A 20,606-nucleotide genomic window follows, 5' to 3' on the forward strand; every position below is an offset into this window, starting at 1 on the left:
AGATTCACAGAGGAATCTTTATGCTGTAAAACTGTAGTTTCTTTATGCTGTAAAACTGTAGCTGGCCTTATTTCTTTACATTTTCTGTAGTTTTTTTATAAGACAGCAGGCATTCATTACTTTACAGATTTTAAAAGGTCATCTCAAAAAAGTTTTTGAATATGTTCAAATACATTATATAATGTTAAAATTTTTGAAAAATCAACTTCACAGATTTTATAAATATCAATTGCTCCCCTAGCACCCAGCAAGGTAGCCAGCTGGCATCCTTTGGTCAGGAGGAGCTCAGGCATCATTTTCTAACTCTGACTCCAATCTGCCAGGCTATTCTCAGGCTGCAAATCCCCAGCCTTCTGCCCACAGGGTAGAAAGCCCTGTGTTTCAGAGTTCATATCATTTTAAATTGATAAACTGCATCACCATCAAAGGAAGTCCAAGCTAACACATCCTTCATGAAATTCCCCCACACCAACAGGTTTAAGGAGGAAGCAGGGTGAAGCAGTCTGTAGGAAACAGACAAGAAATTGGCCATTGGAGAAATTCATTTATAGAAAGCTCAAGAGGGCACAAGTATTGGTTATCTGCAGTTCTTCTTCTGTTTCAACATTTTCAAACATGCAGAAAAGTTGAAAGAATTATACAGAGGGTACCCATATACTCACCATCCCAATTCTATAATTAACATTTTGCTATCCATTCCTCAATCAATCCAACAATCCATCCCATTCTTGATGCATTTCAAAGTTGCAAGCAGCAACTTCACCCCAAACACTAAAGCCTCCCCATCATTAACTAGAGTTCATTATTTATTTGCTTAGGCTTATTTTTTTCCAGGTAAAATTCACAAACAGACACGAAAAGTATAAGTCTACCATTCAATGAGTTTTGACAAATGATCTACGTAAAGCAAACCCAAATCAAGATATAGAATATTTCCAACACCCTCAAAAAGTTCCTGCCTGCCTTCTCCCTTCCATCTTCTCTTTAATGGCTATGAAATGCATGTGTGTGCATGTATATGTGCCTGAGGAGGGGAGGGTGGCAGGCAGATAAGATTACTGACAGCTGGCATTTCTGTTCCTTGCAAGCAGCAAAGTCAACAGGGAGCCCCCACCAGTATGAAACTGAAAGCATCAAGTAATTCAGAGGCATCAGCATTTCTTTCTGTCTAATGATTTTTATATACAACTTAAGTACCTTATGCTCTCAAGGTAGAAAATACAGTTCCAGGCAAACTGCATTTCTCTTGCTGGCACACATGGAGCTGTGGGGCCCACCTAGCAGCAAAGCATAAACACAACAGGGTTCAGGCATTACCACTCATCTTTAAGGCTCCTTTAAGCGGTCTCATCACTCTGGAAAGCAGTGGTGTTCACGGCTGCTGCTAGGGGCCCATGTACAGTGGCCACTGGACCAGGTCGAGGAAAGTGGGGCCTCTAGTATTTGGGATGGGGCAAATGTGGAAGTGATGGTGGTGGTGCATCCGCCACTGGGCACAGCACCTGCCATGCTGTGGTGAGTTGCTAGTTACCTGGGCATTGGCCTGCCTCTCCTAGTGAATTGCAAGTGCCTTCAGAGTAAGGGCCACGTCTTAATTGTGGCCTCCGCAAGTGCTCAAGGAAACAAGGTGAGTTTAATCACATTCCACATAGTTCCCTGCACAGTCCTTTCCTCTTTCTTCCTTACCTGGCACCCGCTTCCTTGTATCTTGGGCACACATGTCTGTTCCCCCACAAGCACTTCATACCAAGGCCCATAGTCTTATTCATCTCTGAACACCCCCAGCCACAGACAAAGTGCACTTAGTGTCCCCTCAGCAGACCTAAACACAGAGAAATGGGTTCTATGGACATCTACTGGGAACTGGCGATGACATAATTCAAATGTGATGATGGGGGAGAAATCTTTCCGAAAAATGCCGAATATCAGTCCATGGCAAAATGTCAAGGTATGAGTTAGGTTATTGTTTGGTAATGACAAAGTCCACTTCCAGATTACTCATCATAAGTCCCCTGGTGGACCTGACTCTAAGCCTTTACAATGAGCAACAAAAGCTAGTTTGTCAGGCATCAACCAAAGCACACTCGAAGCAGGCTACATGTAACGTTAAAGCAGTGCACTCGTGAATATAATTCTGCTCACAAACATGGTGTAAAACAACTCCCAAATGCTGTGGCCTCTTTGTTTAACCCCTGTAAAATGCTGGCTACAAAGAGCGGAGGGGCACGGGGACTCAGCAGCTTAGCATGGCATGCCCACCCTTTCCACCACCCACAGCAAGAGCACATGAAGAGGACCGTCCTGCAAGACAGCTCACCAAAAAGGAAAGGTGAAATGAATTGCACGTGTCAGTCCAATGCTGCTGGCCCAGACTGCAGAAGCAAATGCAACTTATTAGGGTTTGGGGAATGAAATCCAGCACGCTCTCCCACCCCTGTTCATAAGATGCTGGCAGGATGGCCAGCGTCTTCACGTGGATGCTCTGACAACAGCCAGTGCCCCCCTGGACTTCCTGCCACTTTATCTCTCAACGACAGGGCTTCCTCCCGTCTCTCCACACCCTGCTCAGCTACACTCTCTTCTGGTTTCCTCTCTCTGAGGCCTGTGACCCTCTGCCTTCAGCTGTCCCTCACTTTCTGTTCCTGCAGCTGAGTCCTTCGGGCTGCTGACATCCTTTCTCTCCACTGTGACCAGTGACCACCTAGCACAGATACAAAACGAGGAAGCCACCTGTGTTCGAAACCATGGCTCACAGAGTGAGGAAGACCCCATGAGAAGCCAAGTAGGTAAAAAGATTTCATCCTTGTGGCTAAATGGATCTAAAAGTACTTCCTAGACAGAAAAGGTAGGGAAAACAATAAACTGAATTTAACATTCTAGGAAATCATGTGTCTACTACGGGCCAGACCCTGGACTTGGGGATTTCTTTTTTTGTTTTTTTTTTGAGACAGAGTCTCACTCTGTCGCCAGGCTGGAGTGCAGTATATCAGTATGGACTCATAGATATTTTATTCTTTGGATTTTTATTATTATTATTATTATTATTTGAGACAGGGTCTCGCTCTGTCATCCAGGCCGGAGTGCAGCATGTGATCTCGACTCCCTGCAACCTCTGCCTCCTGGTTTCAAGCTATTCTCCTGCCTCAGCCTCCCGAGTAGCTGGGATTACAGGTGTGCAACACCATGCCATGTATTTTTAGTAGAGACGGGGTTTCTCCATGTTGGCCAGGCTGGTCTGGAACTCCTGACCTCAGGTGATCCGCCTGCCTCAGCCTCCCAAAGTGCTGGGACTACAGGCGTGAGCCACCGCACCTAGCCAGACTTGGGGATTTCAACGTGAAGGAGCTGCTGCCATCTCCTGTCTAAAACCCAAGTTCCAGAAAGGTCCTGTCACTTGCTGAAGGCTGCACAGTGGGTAGATTTGAAAGAGGGAATCTGAGCCCCAGTTCCAACTCAAAGGTCTCATTATGACTATCTGGTTGGCAGCTGTGGCTATTCCTGCCACACATGCCCCCTGACCCCATCATGAGGGGAGCTCCTTCCTCACCCCATAACATATCACCTGCTCGGGGATTCAGACCCCAGACCAGCCCTGCCCCCAATCTCCTACTACCCACCCTGGCCCACCTCCCACTCTACCTTGTCCCTCACACACAACCGTCTTTCTGCCTGGGACCTCAATCACAAGGCCTCTCCCCGGGGGGCGACCCACAGCTCCTCCTGCCCTTCTGTGAGGGGCCCCGCCGGTGCATGCCTTCTGACTGCCCTTCAGGAAACCATTCGTTCCCCCCACAAACACTTCCCTCTCACTCATTTGGAGCCAGCCCCTCTCCAGATGCTGGCTACGGGATGGAGAGCAGGGTGACTGCACTGTGGCCCTGCCCTTGTAGAAACCAGACCCTGCCACCACTGGTGGTGAGCTGCCCAATCTCATCTGTACGTTCACTAAGTGGTCCAGGCTGAGGAGAGGCTCAGGCTCAACAAGAAGAAAAAGAGAGGCTCTTAGCCTCCCTTGGCTTTGCCAGGGCCCCCCATGCCACAGGATTTTAAATAAATGCCCAACAGAGGAAAGAAAAAAATATCATCACGTGTTACCATAACAACCAAGCTCAAAAATCAGAAGGGAAGTAAGAGGAATAAGGAATACACTTTTAGGAGAAGAGAGGAAGGGATGGGCATTTTTCCCCTGCAATTAGATTTACTGCCCCTTTAGCCCATTCTCCAAATTGTAGCTCAAGCGATCTTCTTATAAAACAGCCTTAATGAGATATAAGTAGCATGTAATAAGCTGTACCTATTTAAAGGGTGCAATTTGGTATTAAAATGGGAAAAGTTCCCTTGTCCTTCTCACAGGGTGTGCAATGGGAGTGTGGCTCGCTTCTTCAGTGCCCCACTGCTCAAACCTCTAGGGGAGCATACAGGTTCTCCTCTGACTGCCCCAGCCAAACTCTACCTCGTTCTGCCAGTTGATGGCCTGCTGGTGTGGTGGTGTCTGTCGGTGTGCTCCTGGCATCCTCTTGCCATCCAGTTGCTTGTATCTTCTTCCACTGATGTGTTCCTCCCTCCATCCAGCAGCTTCTGTCTCTGCCCTGCTAGGGTCTCAGGTTTTTATAGGCCCAGGATGGGAGCAAGGCAGGCTGGGATGGTCTTGGAAAATGCAATATTTGGGTGCAAAGGCAGAAGTGCCTGTCCTCACCTAGGTCCCTGGTGGTAGAGCCCTAGCAAGGGACCATGCCCTCCTCTACCCAGCACTTCCCTTCCCTGCTTCTGTATCAGTATGTTGTGACATTTCTTTTCTTTTCTTTTTTTTTTTTTTTTTTTTTTTTGAGACAGAGTCTCGCTCTGTCACCAGGCTGGAGTGCAATGGCATGATCTCAGCTCACTGCAACCTCTGCCTCCCAGGTTCAAGTGATTCTCCTGCCTCAGTCTCCTGAGTAGCTGGGATTACAGGCACATGCCACCACACCTGGCTAATTTTTGTATTTTTAGTAGAGACAGAGTTTCACCATGTTGGTCAGGCTGGTCTTGAACTCTTGACCTCATGATCTGCCCACCTCGGCCTCCCAAAGTACTGGGAATATAGGCGTGAGCCACTGTGCCCAGCCCCATGTTGTGACATTTCTATACACCTGTGAAATCATCACCACAATCAAGACAATGATCAAATCCACTGCCCCAGAGATTCCCCATGTCCTTGTGCCTTGTGCAATCCCTCCCCCCTTCCTCTTCCTCTCCCCAGGCAACCACTGATCTGCTTTCTGTCATCACAGATTAGCTTGTCTTTTCTAGTTTATATAAATGGAATCTGGAGTATGTACTTTATCTGGTTTATGTACTTTATCTGGTTTCTTTCACTCAATATAAATTGAGATTCACACATGTTGTTACATGCAGCAGGAGCTCATTCCTCTTTACTGCCATGTGGTATTCCACCATATGAATGTATTAGTTTGTTTATCCATTTGCTTGTTGATGCACATGAGCTGTTTCCAGTTTGAGGCTATTACAAATAAAGATGCCAACAAGATTTGTGTACAAGTGTTTGTAATGGACATACATTTGCATTTCTCTTGACTAAAGGCCTAGGAGTGAAATGGCTGGGTCTTATGGTAGGTGGATGATTAACTGTTTAAGAAATTGACAAACTGCTTTCTGAAGAAGTTATATCATTTTACATTCCTACCAGCAGTTCATTAGAGTTCCAAATTCTCCACATCCTTGCCAACACTTGGCATGAATAGTCTTTCAAATGTTATCCATTCTATTTTAATAGGTTATACAGTAGCATCTCATTGTAGTTTTAATCTGCATCTCTCTAGTAACTGATGTTGTGTGTAAGCATCTTTTCACCTGCTTATTGGTCATCCTTTTCTTCTTTAGTGAGGTGCCCAAATCTTTTGCCTATTTTTTTTCTTATTGTTATGAGAACTCCTTATACATTCTAGATACAAGGTCTTTATCAGATATTGCTTCACAAAGGTTTTGTTAGAGTCCTACAAAGTAGCTGCCTTGGTCCCTGTAGACTCTCAGCTCCTTTTCAACTCAGGGAGTCCACCAGGTTCTGCCTCTCTTCTCTCTCCCTGTGCCAAGGCCTGGAAATTCTCTCGAGGCAATTAGCTGGGGCTGTCACTGGGCTCACCTCATTTGCTTCCTATCTCTCAAGAATCACCTTCTTGATGTCCAGTGTCTTGAAAACCTTTGGTTCATACATATATATATACATATATATACATATATTTTTTTGAGATGGGGTCTCGCTCTGTCGCCCAGGCTGGAGTGCAGTGGCACCATCATCTCGGCTCACCACAACCTCCGCCTCCCAGGTTCAAGCAATTCTCCTGCCTCAGCCTCCTGAGTAGCTGGGACTACAGGCATGCGACACCACGCCTGGCTAATTTTTGTATTTTCAGTAGAGATGGGGTTTCGCCACGCTGGCCAGGCTGGTATCGAACTCCTGACCTCAAGTGATCCACCCGCCTCGGCCTCCCAAAGTGCTGGTATTACAGGTATGAGCTAGCGCGCCTGGCCTATTTTTTGTTTTTGTTTTTGTTTTTTTTTTTTTGGTTTTTTAAGGCAGGAGGTTCATCCAGTCCCTGATGCTCCATCTTTAGAATGGGCTTTTTCATTTTATATTTTATAAAAAAGAGACGGGTTCTCGCTATGTTGACCAAGTTGGTCTTGAACTCCTGGCTTCAAGTGATCCTCCCATCTTGGCCTCCCAAAGTGCTGGGATTACAGTCATGAGCCACCACATCCAGCCCAGAATGGGTATTTATTAAACATCACAAGTGCCAACATGGTGCTAGACAGTTTATATGTGTTTCTTCATTTAACAATAATTCTATAAAACATCATCACTTTATACATGAAGAAACTGAAGTTCAAAGATTAAATCTAATGTGCAAAGTCAGGCTGACTTATCTGTGTCCTTTCCAGTCTGCCTACTGCACTTATAAGAGGGGCTAAGGGAGTACGGGGGAAGAAAAGGTCCAGCGGTTCTGCTTGTCCCCAAAACTTAGTATCTTCATGGCTTTGGGGCACCAGTGAATCCCCAGATCCCAGCTCAGTGATGGGAGCATAGCTCCTTCTTGGCTGCAGCTAGGAGATGAAGGCCAAGCCCACCCCTACGCACAGAGAAATGTGGCCCTTGGAACCCTGGGCATGGAATGGCCCCAGAAGAAGGTGTTTGTGTGCCCAGGGCCTCTGCTTCAGGGACACCAAAGGAGCTGGGGGAGCACAGTGGATTTTTGAAAGATCATGAATAGTTAATAGGCCAACAGACTTCAGTGGGAATTATTTTTTAAAAAATGACATTTATCATTTTGGCCTATCTCCTTCCGGTATTTTTTCAATGAATTTACTTTTTTTTTTTTTTTTGAGCAGTTTTAGGTTCACAGCAAAACTGAGCAAAAGGTACAGAGAATTTCCATATATCCCCTTCCCCACACATGCACAGCCCCCCTCCCTATCAACAGCCCCCATCAGAGTGGTACACTTGTGACAACTGAGGAACCTACATGGACACATCATTATCACCCAAAGTTCACAGCTCATGTGTGGGTTCACTCTGGGTGCTGTACATTCTATGGGTGGGGACAAGTGTATGGCACGTATCTACTATTACAGTAGCAAACAGACTAATTTCACTGCCCTAAAAATCCCCTATGCTCCACTTATTCATCTGTTCCTCCCCAAAAACCCCTGGCAACCATTGATCCTTTTATTTTCTCCAAAGTTTTGCCTTTTGTCTTTGGAATCATACACTATGCAGCCTTTTAGATCGGCTTCTCTCACTTACTAACATGCATTTATGGTTTCTCCATGTCTTTTCATGGCTCAATAGCTCACTTTTTCTTAGTGCTAAATAATATGCCATTGTCTGGATATACAACCATTTATTGATAAGTCATCTACTGAAGGACATCTTGCCAAGTTTTGTCATTATGAATAAGCTTCTATAAACATCCATGTGCAGGTTTTTATGTGGACATAAGTTTCCAACTCATTTGGGTAAATACCAAGGACTGTGACTGCTGGATTATACAACAAGAATATGTTCAGTTTTATAAGAAGCTGCCAAACTGTCTTCCAAAATGGCTATACAAGATTCTTTTAAAAATCATAATATTCTCACAGGAAAGGGCAAAAACAAGGGACAGTTTCCTGTTTTAAAAGATGTGCAGCAGGAGGCAATGATCCACCAAGGTTTACTCAAACATTTCTCCCACCTCTCTTTTGTGGCTTATGGTTTTATACTAGGTAGGGTTAGCAGTATATGTCTCCTCATATTAGTCAAACAAATAAGCTTACTGAGCCAAATAAGCCAGGGCAGGGCTCTGGCTGTATATTCTAGTATCGCCATGTCTTAATCCATTTTGTGGTGCTATAATGGAATACCCGAGACTGGGTAATTTATAAAGAGCAGACATCTATTTCTTACAGTTCTAGAGGCTGGGAAGTCCAAGGATGAAGGGCCCGTATCTGCCAAGGGCCCTTTTACCAGGAACTCGCTCCAGAGATACCATTATTAATCCATTCACAAGGGCAGAGCCTTCATGACCTAATCACCTCTTAAAGGTCCCACCTCTCAACACTGTTGCCTTGGGGATTCAGTTTCCAATACTTGAACTTTGGGGGGCATATTCAAACCCCAAAGGATCCCACAAACAAGAAATGCTGAGTGCCTCACACACAGTAGATGCCAAATAAGCACTGAACACATTCAAAAACCAGAGTCAGCAGGAAGGTGTTCTAGGTAAGTGAAGGCACAGGGACAGGAAAGGCAGAGGCACATACACAACTGTGTTCTGTGCTTATTTGGCATCTACTTGGTGTGAGGTACTCGGCATTTCTTGTTTGTTTAGGCTCCATATTAATGGCATCGGTGAGCTATATATATAAGTCAGGCTGACCTAACTTTCTCTGTGCACAACAGTGGTTCTCAAATGATTTAAATGGGTAGACACTTTTCTTTTAAAAAGTATCAATGGAACCTCAACTATATATAACACACATAAGAGAAACCACTATGGTTTAGGGTGGGACAGAGCCCACTCTGCCTCCTAGGCTGTCCTGGCCCCCTGCAGTGGTTCCAGGAAGATTATCTGAAAACCATTAACACACAGCAAAACTGATCAACTGCAGATACAACCCTGCCTGGCCTGGGCAGCGTTCCATGTGAAATAAGTTACCCTGAATTGGTATTAAATCACCTTCTGCACACCCAAAGCCAAAAAACAATTTGAACTTTGCGGGGCACCTACTCCACTCTCCCAGCAAAGGCAGGATTTACAAAAAATAAAAATAAAAAATAAATAAAGGAAGATAGCAGAGCACCCTTAGCAAGACAGTTGGCTAGAAGACAATTCCTGCCTCTTTCCTGCCCACAGCCAGGCTGAGGACGCAGCCAACCAGGGCGATGACCAAGTCAGCATCTCCTGTTGTGATGGAAAGTTTTTTGGTTTTTTTTTTTTTTGAGACGGACTCTTGCTCTGTCACCCAGGCTGGAGTGCAGTGGCGCGATCTTGGCTCAATGCAAGCTCCGCCTCCTGGGTTCACACCATTCTCTTGCCTCAGCCTCCTGAGTAGCTGGGACTACAGGCGCCCGCCACCACACCCGGCTAATTTTTTTTTTTTTTATTTTCAGTAGAGACGGGGTTTCACTGTGTTAGCCAGGATGATCTCGATCTCCTGACCTCATGATCTGCCCACCTCGGCCTCCCAAAGTGCTGAGATTACAGGCGTAAGCCACCATGCCCACCTGAGGGAAAGGTTTTAAATAAAAAGGCTCTACCAGGCTAGCCAATGAATGTGGCCCTGCTCCCACCCCCATCTCACATCTCAACTTTCTTCTGTGCCACTTCCCTCTCAGTGAAGAAGGGAGGCCTCCCAGAGCAGTGCCCCCACCACACCACCAGACATCATGCAAGATCACACAGCCATGAACCACCTACTGTGTGCTGAAAGGGGTTGGGGCAAGGGTCAGGGCATCCAGTCAGCATCTGCAGGGATGCTAGAAGGATCAGCCTGGAACATAATTTTATGAGTTATCCCAAACACAGCTTGAGCAAGGCTCTTTCTTGGCCAAAAGTCGCTGCCTGTGCACCTGGACAGCTCTGGGCATCAGCAGGTTCTGAAGAGGAGCCAAGTCCTTGGGACAGAGCTAGACCAACGATCACAGCAACAGCCTTCCCCCAGCCACTCTAAATGCTCACAAGAGATCTCCAGGGGTGGCTGCTGCTGGGCTCCTGACTAACACGCATATCAGATTCCCACTTCTCAAGTCTGGCTGTACAGAATCAATGTGCGAATGCCCCACACTACCTCCAGAGACAGGGTCCTGTTTTGGGGGTAAGGCCAAAGCTCTCCAGCTGACTCTAGTGCACAGCCAGGGACAAGAACCACAGATGTAGATAACGCAACACCCTGCATCCTACCTGGCATCCTGGACATCCCCAGCCTCTGCCCTCTCCCCCACACACTCTGTAGTTCTCACATCAATGGGTAAAGCCATCACCAAGCCACAAAGGAAGTACTTAAGACCACTCTGGGCCATGGGGTCATTGCGCCAGCCTACTTTCTTCATTCTGAACTTGCCATTAAAACACACACGGCCTCAAAACCAACGATGGCCTTGCTTCATCACAGTGGGAAAGGAAGTTTCTAATGCAATTTCCCAATCACTGTGAGCTTGAGCTTGCCCTGCCAGACTGCCTGTAGGTATACTTTTGCCCAAGGACACTACTATTCCCTGGCCTAAATGATTCCTGGCCTCCACTCTACAGGGAAACAAGGAGCTCAAAGTACCCCTGAGCAAGTCCTGCACCCCACCCCCAACTCCTACATGAAGCTCTCCTCCAGCTATCGCCAGGGCAGCCCAGCCTGCAGCCACTGGTTATACCCTTCCTTCTGGTCTTCCTTTTTCCTCACGAGGGTCTTCACTTCGAGTCTCTCTACACAGAGGCTGATGAGCTTTCTCAACTCTAATACGAAACAGGAATGGCCAAGCAGCATTCAAAAAGGTGTTCCTTGCTAGGAGTCACATGCAAAGAGGGGATGCCACTTGTCACTAACCTGATTGACAAAGATGGAAAATAAGGATGGTAACAGTGTCACCAAGGTGTAGAGAAAGGATACACTCTTAATGGAAGCATAAATGTGGGCAACCTTTCTGGAGGGCAGTTTGGCATGATGCATCAAAAAGCTTTAAAAGGCCAGGTGCAGTGGCTCACGACGCCTGTAATTGCAGCACTTTGGGAGGCCAAGGCGGGATCACCTTAGGTCAGGAGTTCGAGACCAGCCTGGCCAACATGGTGAAACCCTGTCTCTACTAAAAATACAAAAATTAGCCAGGTGCAGTAGCCACGCCTGTAGTCCCAGCTACTTGGGAGGCTGAGGCAGGAGAATTGCTTGAACCTGGGAGGCGGAGGTTGCAGTGAGCCAAGATCATGCCACTGCAATCCAGCCTGGGCGACAGCATGAGACTCTGTCCTAAAAAAAAAAAAAAAAAAAATCCTTTAAAAAAGTTCACACTATTTGACCCCATACAGCAGTCTCCCCTTTCCTCAGTCTCAGTCAACCATTGTCAAAACATGGGTGAGTATAGTACAGCAAGATATTTTGAAAGAGAAAGACCATATTCACATAATTTTTATCATAGTGAACTGCTATAATTGTTCTGTTTTATAATTGTTGTTGTTCATCTCTTACCATGCCTGATATGTAAATTAAAGTTTATCATAGGTATGTGTGTACAGGAAAAGTCACAGTGTGTGTAGGGTTCAGTACTACCCACAGTTTCAGGCATCCACTGGGGATCTTGGACTATATCCCCCACACATGAGGGCAGACTACTGTAATTTAACAGAATTTTTCCTAAGGAAAAAAATTCAAAATTCTCCCCAAAACAGATGTGCACAGAGACAGCTAGTAGATTCCTGTTTGCCCAGAGCTGGAGGAGAGCGGAGCAGGGAGTGACAGCTAGTGGGAGTAGGGTTTATTTTCTGGGATAATAAAAATCTTCTAAAATTAGATAGTGGTGAAGGTTGCACAACTCTGTGAATATACTAAAAACCAGTGAATTACACAATTTCTTTTTTTGAGATAGAGTCTCGCTCTGTCGCCAGACTGGAGTACAGTGGTGTGATCTCGGCTCACTGCAGCCTCCAACTCCCTGGTTCAAGTGATTCTACTGCCTCAGCCTCCCGAGTAGCTGGGATTATAGGCACACACCACCATGCCTGGCTAACTTTTGTATTTTTAGTATACACGGGGTTTCAGCATGTTGGCCAGGATGGTCTCGATCTCCTGACCTCTCGATCCACCCACCTCGGCCTCCCAAAGTGCTGGGATTACAGGTGTGAGCCACCACGCCCAGCCTGAATTGCACAATTTCAAATGATAGATTTATGGTAATGTGAAGTATATCTGTTATTAAATGCTGTTGTTTAAAAAAGAATGTGCAAAACTACTCATCAAAATATTAAACACTTAAATATGAAAAATAGAAAATATAAATATCCAATGCAGAGGTAAAGTTAAGTAAATACCACACAACTTTTAAAAATCATATTCTGGAGTAGCACTGCCTAATAAAAATGTTTCTATAATAATGAAAATGTTGGCCAGGCACAGTGGCTCACACCTATAATCCTAGCACTTTGGGAAGCCAAGGTGGGAGGATCTCTTGAGCCTAGGAGTTCAAGACCAGCCTGGCAACAGAGTAAGACCCCTATCTCTACATAAAATAAAAAAGATTTTAAAAATTAGCCAGGTGTGGTGGTACATGCCTGTGGACCCAGCTACTTGGGAGGCTGAAGTGGGAGGATTGTTCGAGCCTGGGAGTTCATGGCTGCAGTGAGCCATGGTCACACCACTGCAGTCCAGTCTGGCAACAGAGCAAGACCCTGTAAGGAAAGAAAAGGGAAAAGGAAAGGAAAAAGGAGAGGGGAGGGGAGGGGAAGGGAGGAATTCAATCCTGGAACTAAATCCACTGCATTTAGTGCTTGTCTCTCTTGGTCTCCTTTAACCTGGGACAGCTCCTCAGTCTTTGTCTTTCTTGACCTTGGTACTTTGGAAGAGTATAGGCCAATTATCTTGCACACTGTCCCCAACTGGGGTTTGCCTAATGTTTCTTCATGATCAGACTGAGGATATGCATTTTTGGCAGGAATATCCCAGGAGTGATGGTGTGCCCTCCTCAGTACATCATACATGGGTGTACATGATGTCAACATGCAGAAAAGAACATTTTACTGCTGGTGTTAACTTGATCACTTGGTTAAGGTGGTATTGGCCAGATTTCTCCACTGTAAAATTACTCTTTTTCTCTTTGGAATTAGCAAGAGCTTTATGAAGAAATATTTGAGATTCCTTATCATATTTTTGCCCACTATGCAGCATCCATTGATGATTCTTTTTGTTTGTTTGTTTTTTGAGACAGTCTTGCTCTGTTGCCCAGGTTGGAGTGCAATGGTGCAATCTTGGCTCACTGCAACTTCTGCCCCCCAGGTTCAAGCGATTTCTAGCTAATTTTTAGTAGAGACGGGGTTTCATCATGTTGGCCAGGCTGGTCTCAAACGCCTGACTTCAAGTGATCCACCCACCTTGGCCTCCCCAAGTGCTAGGATTACAAGCATGAGCCACCATGCCCAGCCCCATTGATGATTCTTGACAGCAACAACTATTACAGTGGTCTTTCCAAATGCTGACCTCTTCATTTTCATCATTCTTTCTACATTTTACTAATGGAATCCTCTGTACAAAAGTTTTCCCTTCTCCCCACTTACGTATTTATATCATCAGTAAGGACTTGTGGATATTTATTTTATTCTCTGGGTTACAATACACTTCTATCATTATTTATTTTGTTGCTCAAATTGGCCCAGATTTTGAAGCCAGTTCCTCAAGTTAGCTCACTTTTAACATCACCCTTCCTTGTGAGAAGGTTCAAAATCATGCATGTTTCCCAGGATCTTTGCATCAACATAAACTACTAAAACAAATGTCAGCCTCCAGCAGAAAGTGTCTTGACCCCATCATGCAGGCTGAGTAGTGCAACATTCATATCACTTCTCCCTTTCCAGGTCACTCCACATACCCGCTCTTGACATTGGTTCAGTTTTCCCACCAGCAATTTAGAATACCCCATCCGACATCCTCCACCAATTTGCTTCTCTCCTGGATTATTTCCTTCCATCTGGCCTGGAAATTCTCTGATCTCTCAAATAAGGCTCAGTTGTACTCCTTACTCCCTTCAGGTCTCAGCTTAATTTAGGGTTGCCAGATAAAATATAGGATGCCCAGTAAAATGTGCTTTTTTGGGGGCGGAGGTGGGGTTGGTTATTATTATTATTTTTTTTAGATGGAGTTTCACTCTGTTGCCCAGGCTGGAGTGTAGTGGTGCAATCTCAGCTCATCACAACCTCCGCTTCCCAGGTTCAAGCGATTCTCCTGCTTCAGTCTCCCAAGTAGCTGGAATTACAGGTGCCCATCACCACACCCGGCTAATTTTTGTATTTTTAGTAGAGATGGGGTTTTACCATGTTGGCCATGCTGGTCTCAGACTCCTGACCTCAGGTGATCTGCCCGTCTTGGCCTCCCAAAGTGCTGGGATTACAGGCGTGATTCACCGTGCCCAGCCTTAAAATGCAAATTTAAGCATAGCAACAAATAATTTTTTAGTGACTGTCCCATGCAAATTTGAATATCAGATAAACAAGTATTTTTAGTATAAGTACCATCACATGGTACATATTTATACTAAAAATTATTTGTTGTTTATCTGACATTCAAATGTATTTTTATTTGTTAAATCTGGCAATCTAAGCTCAAGTATAAAGAAGAGCTCGCGGCTGGGCACAGTGGCTCACGCCTATAATCCCAGAACTTTAGGAGGCTGAAGCGGGAGGACTGCTTGAGCCCAGGAGTTCAAGACCAGCCTGGGCTATAGTAAGACTCTGTCTCTACAAGAAAAAAAAAATAGATAAATAAAGAAGAGCTAGCATTTATTATACACACAATTGGTAATCCGTTTAGATAAGACAAGCAACAAAAACATTTCACGATTTCCAAAACCATTACCTCATTGTCCTTTTCTAGAGAGTATAGTTTTTTAAAAAACATTTTTAGTGATGCATACATAAAGAAAAGCCTAAATACTGTTAAGTTTACAATGCAATAATTTTTCACAAAATAAGCACTCCTGGTAAACAGCAAGCAGATCAGGAATCACAGCATCACTAGCCCCAGAATTTGGGTCCACTCTTGCTGAACCTAAGGACCACCCTGCAGTCCTGGTGGGTCCCAGCGGCAAGACCTTCCTCCCCACGTCCACAGCCTCCCTCATGCAGTGGAACTGTAAAGAGTGGGTTTTGGTGTAAGCGCTGGGTTCAGATCCGACCTTGGGCATCGTTGTAGCTTCTTCACCCACCAAATGGGCTGTAACAATAAACGCATTTCACAAGGTAGTGGTGAGGATTAAGTGAGATCATGTAAGCTGTTACCTCTGCTCCTGGCACAGAGGTGCCCCATAAAAGTTCATTTCCTTCCCTCCCTTTCTAGGAAAGGTGTTTCCTTCCAGGCCTTAGCACAGTGAATTCATAAAAAGATAAAACCACTCTCCTCACAGACACCCACATTCCACACACTGCACTTCACAAAACCTCCTGAGTTCTTCACCAGGCCTCCCAGACTCTCCGGACTGAGCTCTCTCCTTCCCTGCCCCATGCCCCTCCCCACTCCTCCACTGGGTAATGACCACACTGTATTGGAACTGTCCCCATAGGACAGCAGGGCCCTTGAGGACTCAGCCACCCTTTTGACCTGAGCAGGTGCCAAGCCCACAGCAGGCACTCAGTAAATGTCTACGAAGTGAGTGAGGGAATGAATGAATGACGCATGCAACCTGACCTTAGCTTCTCTCCTTCTCGCAGCTCCCTGCTCCCATCTCCCCACTCAGCACGCTTTCAACTGCCCGCCTGCCTCCCTCCAACCATGGAAAACACAAACTCCAGCAGGCGGCTAAGAGTGTCCATGTGGGGCAGAGATGACTGGAGTGGCAAGAAGGGCTCGGAGGTCAGTGACCTCAGGCAGTGAGATGCCCCGTCACACAGAACCAGCAGAACCAGAAGGGAACCAGAATGAAAATCCTTTCATTTTTCCAGAAAAAATAAAATCCCGAATTCTCCTCAGAAGTAACACAGAGTGGATTTTAGAGATGCTCTGAATCTGCATTCACCAAAGAGGAGGAAGGCTGTACCAGAGAAGGAAAAGAGGCAAAGTGAAAATTGTTGGTGGAGCCTATTAAAGCTGAGCGGAGGTTTTGTATTCTCTCCAATTTCCCCACCGACAGCCCTTCTCGTCCTCCTGCTCCCCAGCAAGTCAGAAGCAGAAGGTTTGGTTGCTGCCAGCCAGGCAAGGAACAGCCTCCAGCAGAGTCCACCCACCCACAGTTGTCTCCTTAGAACAAACAGAAAGTTTCGCGAGCACACTTTGTTCAGTTCTGCAGCTTACCAGGTGAGTGACCTTGTGGCTCTCTGCTTTAGTTTTCCCCTCTTCAAAACAGGAGAGAAAATTAGCGGGCACTTTGCAGGGCTGCTGGGAGGAGGAGAAATGGAGCAGGTAGACACCTGGCACAACTGTGCTTGACATGCAGTCATGAGCCTGGTGTGGGAGGAATGGGTAGGGCACTGGGCAGGGTTCATGCGATAAAATGGAGAGTTTAACATCGGTTCTGTGCCTGCCTGGGAGTGTAATGCAGGGCAAACCATCAGGGCCCTTTCTTAGAAAAGACAAACACATTGCTTTTTAAGACTATCTTGGACGGGCACAGTGGCTCACACCTGTAATCCCAGCACTTTGGGAGGCTGAGGTGGGTAGATCACCTGAGGTCAGGAGTTTGAGACCAGCCTGGCCAACATGGTGAAACCCCATCTCTACTAAAGATACAAATAATAATAAAATAAATTAGCCAGGTGTGGTGGCACACACCTGTAGTCCCAGCTACTAGGGAGGCTGAGGCAGGAGAACTGCTTGAACCTGAGAGGCAGAGGCTGCAGTGAGCTGAGATCGTGCCACTGCACTCCAGCCTGGACGACAGAGCTAGACTGTCTCAAAAAAAAAAAAAAAAAAATAGGCCAGGTGCGGTGGCTCATGCCTGTAATCCCAGCACTTTGGGAGGCCAAGGCAGGTGGATCACGAGGTCAGGAGTTCAAGACCAGCCTGGCCAACATGGCGAAACCCCGTCTCTACTAAAAATACAAAAATTAGCTGGGCATGGTGGCGCACACCTGTAACCCCAGCTTGAATCACTTGAGCCCGGGAGACAGAGGCTGCAGAGAGCCAAGATTGCGCCACCACACTCCAGCCTGGGAGACAAAGCAAGATTCCGTCTCAAAAAAAAAAAAAACTTTCTCATATCAAATCTAATGTAAGTGAGCTATCTGCAATGCAAACACAGGCATGATTTGCTTGTGAATCTTGAAGAACCAACACATCTTTCAGGGAGGGGCCTGAACAACTACCTTGTGCAGTGGAAAGAAACTGGAATAGTGATGGGCTCACAGCCAGGAGGGGACCCGGGTGCAGCACACAGCAGGGACTGGGGGTGGGGAAGGCAGGACCTGCAAGGCTACTTTCAGGACTTTGGCTCCAATTCTGCGGGTGAGGAAGAAGGGGTCGGGGGCACTGAAGGCTTCTTTCCAAGCCCAGGAGGGATGTGACCCAGTTTTGTTTTTACAGGATCCATCTGCCTGCTAAGTAGGTCAGGTCTTTGGGAAGACTGCTGGCTGGAAAAGAAAAATCTTCTAACAATCTCAACTCATTGACACTTGTCCAGCTGTCCCTCGAGAGAGTGAGACAGCAAGGAACAGAGGTTTGTCAGGAAGATGCTGGCAAGAGATCCCTGTTGGGGGCAGGAGGAAGGCAGCCTAGTTCTCAATTCTGATTCCAAAATTACTCATATCAAAATAGAACCCAGCCATCCCTGCGAAAAATAAAGGCAGAAACTGGGGTGACACAAGTCTCCCAGAAAGTTTCTTAAACCAAAGGGAAGCAGCATTGCCAACAAGTAGCAGAAAGGGAAAATGTTTCATATGCTGGCTTCTAAACTCTGTTTTTAATCCCTAGAGGCCCCTGAAGGTTGGCAGAAGATGCTGCCCCAAAATATGCCACTTTGACATAGGATTATATCAAGCTAAAGACACTTGAAAAACAGCAGATGCAAGAAGGGCATTTTCATCTTCAGGAGATGAAAACTCCCATGTAAAAGGTGCCCCCTCCCTATGGACATACAGTGTGGAATGACAGACACTGGAGGCTTAGAAGGGAAGGGGAGGAGGGTGGGCGGGGAGTGAGGGATGAGAAATTACTTTTTTTTTTTTTTTTTGAGACAAGTTGTCAACCTACCCAGGTTGGAGTACACTGGTGTGACTGTGGATCACTGCAGCCTCAACTTCCCAGTCTCGGGCAGTCCTCCCACCTCAGCCTCCAAAGTAGCTGGGACCACAGGCACACACCACCTTGCCCGGCTAATTTTTCGTATTTTTAGTAGAGATGGGGTTTTGTCATGTTGCCCAGGCAGCCTCAACTTCCCAGGCTCAAGATATCCCCACTCCCCTCAGCCTCCCAAAGTGCTGGGATTACTGCCCAGCCAGAAATTACTTAGTGGGAACAATTTACACTGTTCAGGTGATGGTTACACTAAAACCCAGATTTCACCAGTAGGCAATAGATCCATGCAACAAAAGTGCACTTCTCCCCGCTAAATCCATACAAATAAAAAATAAAATAAAAGGTGCCCTCCCTGTACCAGGAGAAAACAAACACTCTTCAATGGAGAGTAACAGCAGAGAAAATTCTGTACAAACAGACATTGTTAAAATAAGGCTTACTTTCCTTTAGCCTCCCCACATAATTTGGTTACTTTCCCACAAATGCCTCTCTTTGTTCAACCTCATATAAAAACATGTACGTTTTGCCACTGCTTTGGGTCTTCATTTGTTTATGAGGGCTCCCGTGTCACATAGAACTTTTATTAAATGTGTATGCTTTTCTATTTATCTATGTCAATTTAGTTTTCAGACCCCACCAGGACCCCAAGAGGGAAGAGGGGAAGTTCTGACTCCCCGACATCCTCTATTGGCTCAACTTTCACTAAAGCCCCCAAATCTACAACAAAGTTAATTTTAGTTCACTCAAATTCTTTAAAATTAAATATCTATGTGTAAAAGAAAAAAAGTATGTCCTAACAGTGATTATCCCTAGAGTAGGATGATGGGTGACCTTTCCAATTTTTTTCTATACTTTCTGACTTTTCTATAGTTAGCTGTGTTTAAGGTTTAAAAAATGGCAAAAAAAAAACAAAAAAAAACAGGAATTTATTTTTTATTTTATTATTATTATCACTTTTTTTGAGACAGGGCCTCATTCTGTTGCCCAGGCTGGAATGCAGTGATGTGATCATGGCTCACTGCAGCTTTGACCTCGTGGGCTCATATGATCCTCCCACCTCAGCCTCCCCAGTACCTGGAACTATAGGCATGCATCACCATGCCCAGCTAATTTTTGTATTTTTTGTACAGACAAAGTTTCACCATGTTGCCCAGGCTGGTCTTGAATCTCTGAGCTCAAGCAATCCCCCTGCCTCAGCTCGCAAAGTGCTGGGATTACAAAGTGCATGAGCCACAGCACCCAGGCAGGGGATTTCTTTTTTTTTTTTTTTTTTTTTTACTACAGGTGCCCACCACCATGCCCGGCTAATTTTTTAATTTTTTATATTTTTTGTAGAGGTGGAGTTTCACCATGTTAGCCAGGATGGTCTCGATCTCCTGACTTCGTGATCCACCCGCCTCGGCCTCCCAAAGTGCTGGGATGACAGATGTGAGCCACTGCACCCAGCCTAAGAGGATTTCTGTACTAGAGAAAACTGGTAAAAGCAAAAACAAAAAAATGTTTTTTAAATCAAACTCTTAAGAGAGCAAAGAAGCAAAGTAAAATAGTGATGGGCTCACAGCCCATCACTATCAAGAAAGGAATAAAATATCTTATGTAGATAATATTTTAACAGAGGAAATTGGGAGGGTATCAGCCAAGCGTTGCCAGCTCAGAGAACAGGTGGCTTAGAAAGCAACAAGTAAAGCAGGGCCCCCAAGAAATTCTAAAACAGCTGGAGAATCAGAGGAACTTTCACACTGCTGTGGGAATGCTAAGTGGCACAGCCACTTTGGAAAAGTTTTTGGCAGTTGCTAAAAAAGTTATACATACACCTACTCCATGATCCAGCAATTCTACTCCTAGGTATTTACCCAAGAGAAACGAAAGCCTGTGTCTATACAAAGACTTGTACATATAAGGTGCAGTGGCTCATGCCTATAATTCCACCACTTTAGGAGGCCAAGGCAGGAGAATTACTTGAAGCCAGGAGTTCAAAACCAACCTGGACAACATAGCGAGATCCCATATTTACAAAAGAAAAAAACAAACAACAAAAATACCCAAAGACTTACACACAAACAATCCTAACAGACTTATTCATAATAGCCAAAAATGGAAAAAAAAAAAAAAAAAAAAAAAAAAAAACCTCAACAGGGAAATGGAAAAACAAAACT

The 20,606-nt window shown here is 45.4% G+C and overlaps 1 protein-coding gene across 2 annotated transcripts in view; it reads right to left on the bottom strand.

Annotated features, from left to right (window-relative positions):
• Positions 1-20,606, bottom strand: part of LIMD1 (LIM domain containing 1) — an 88,337-nt gene that overhangs the window by 48,145 nt on the left and 19,586 nt on the right. Inside the window, exon 1 of one of the 2 annotated variants that reach the window (XM_054480413.2) lies at positions 4,454-4,781. The exons of the other annotated variant lie outside the window; for it this stretch is intronic. Coding sequence (XP_054336388.1) covers positions 4,454-4,568 — 115 coding nt within the window. The 5' untranslated portion in view covers positions 4,569-4,781. Of the gene's footprint in view, positions 1-4,453; positions 4,782-20,606 lie in introns of those variants that run through there. 2 annotated transcript variants of the gene reach the window in all.

This window comes from Pongo pygmaeus, chromosome 2 (genome assembly GCF_028885625.2).
Source record: "Pongo pygmaeus isolate AG05252 chromosome 2, NHGRI_mPonPyg2-v2.0_pri, whole genome shotgun sequence".
NCBI classification, from domain to species: domain Eukaryota; kingdom Metazoa; phylum Chordata; class Mammalia; order Primates; family Hominidae; genus Pongo; species Pongo pygmaeus.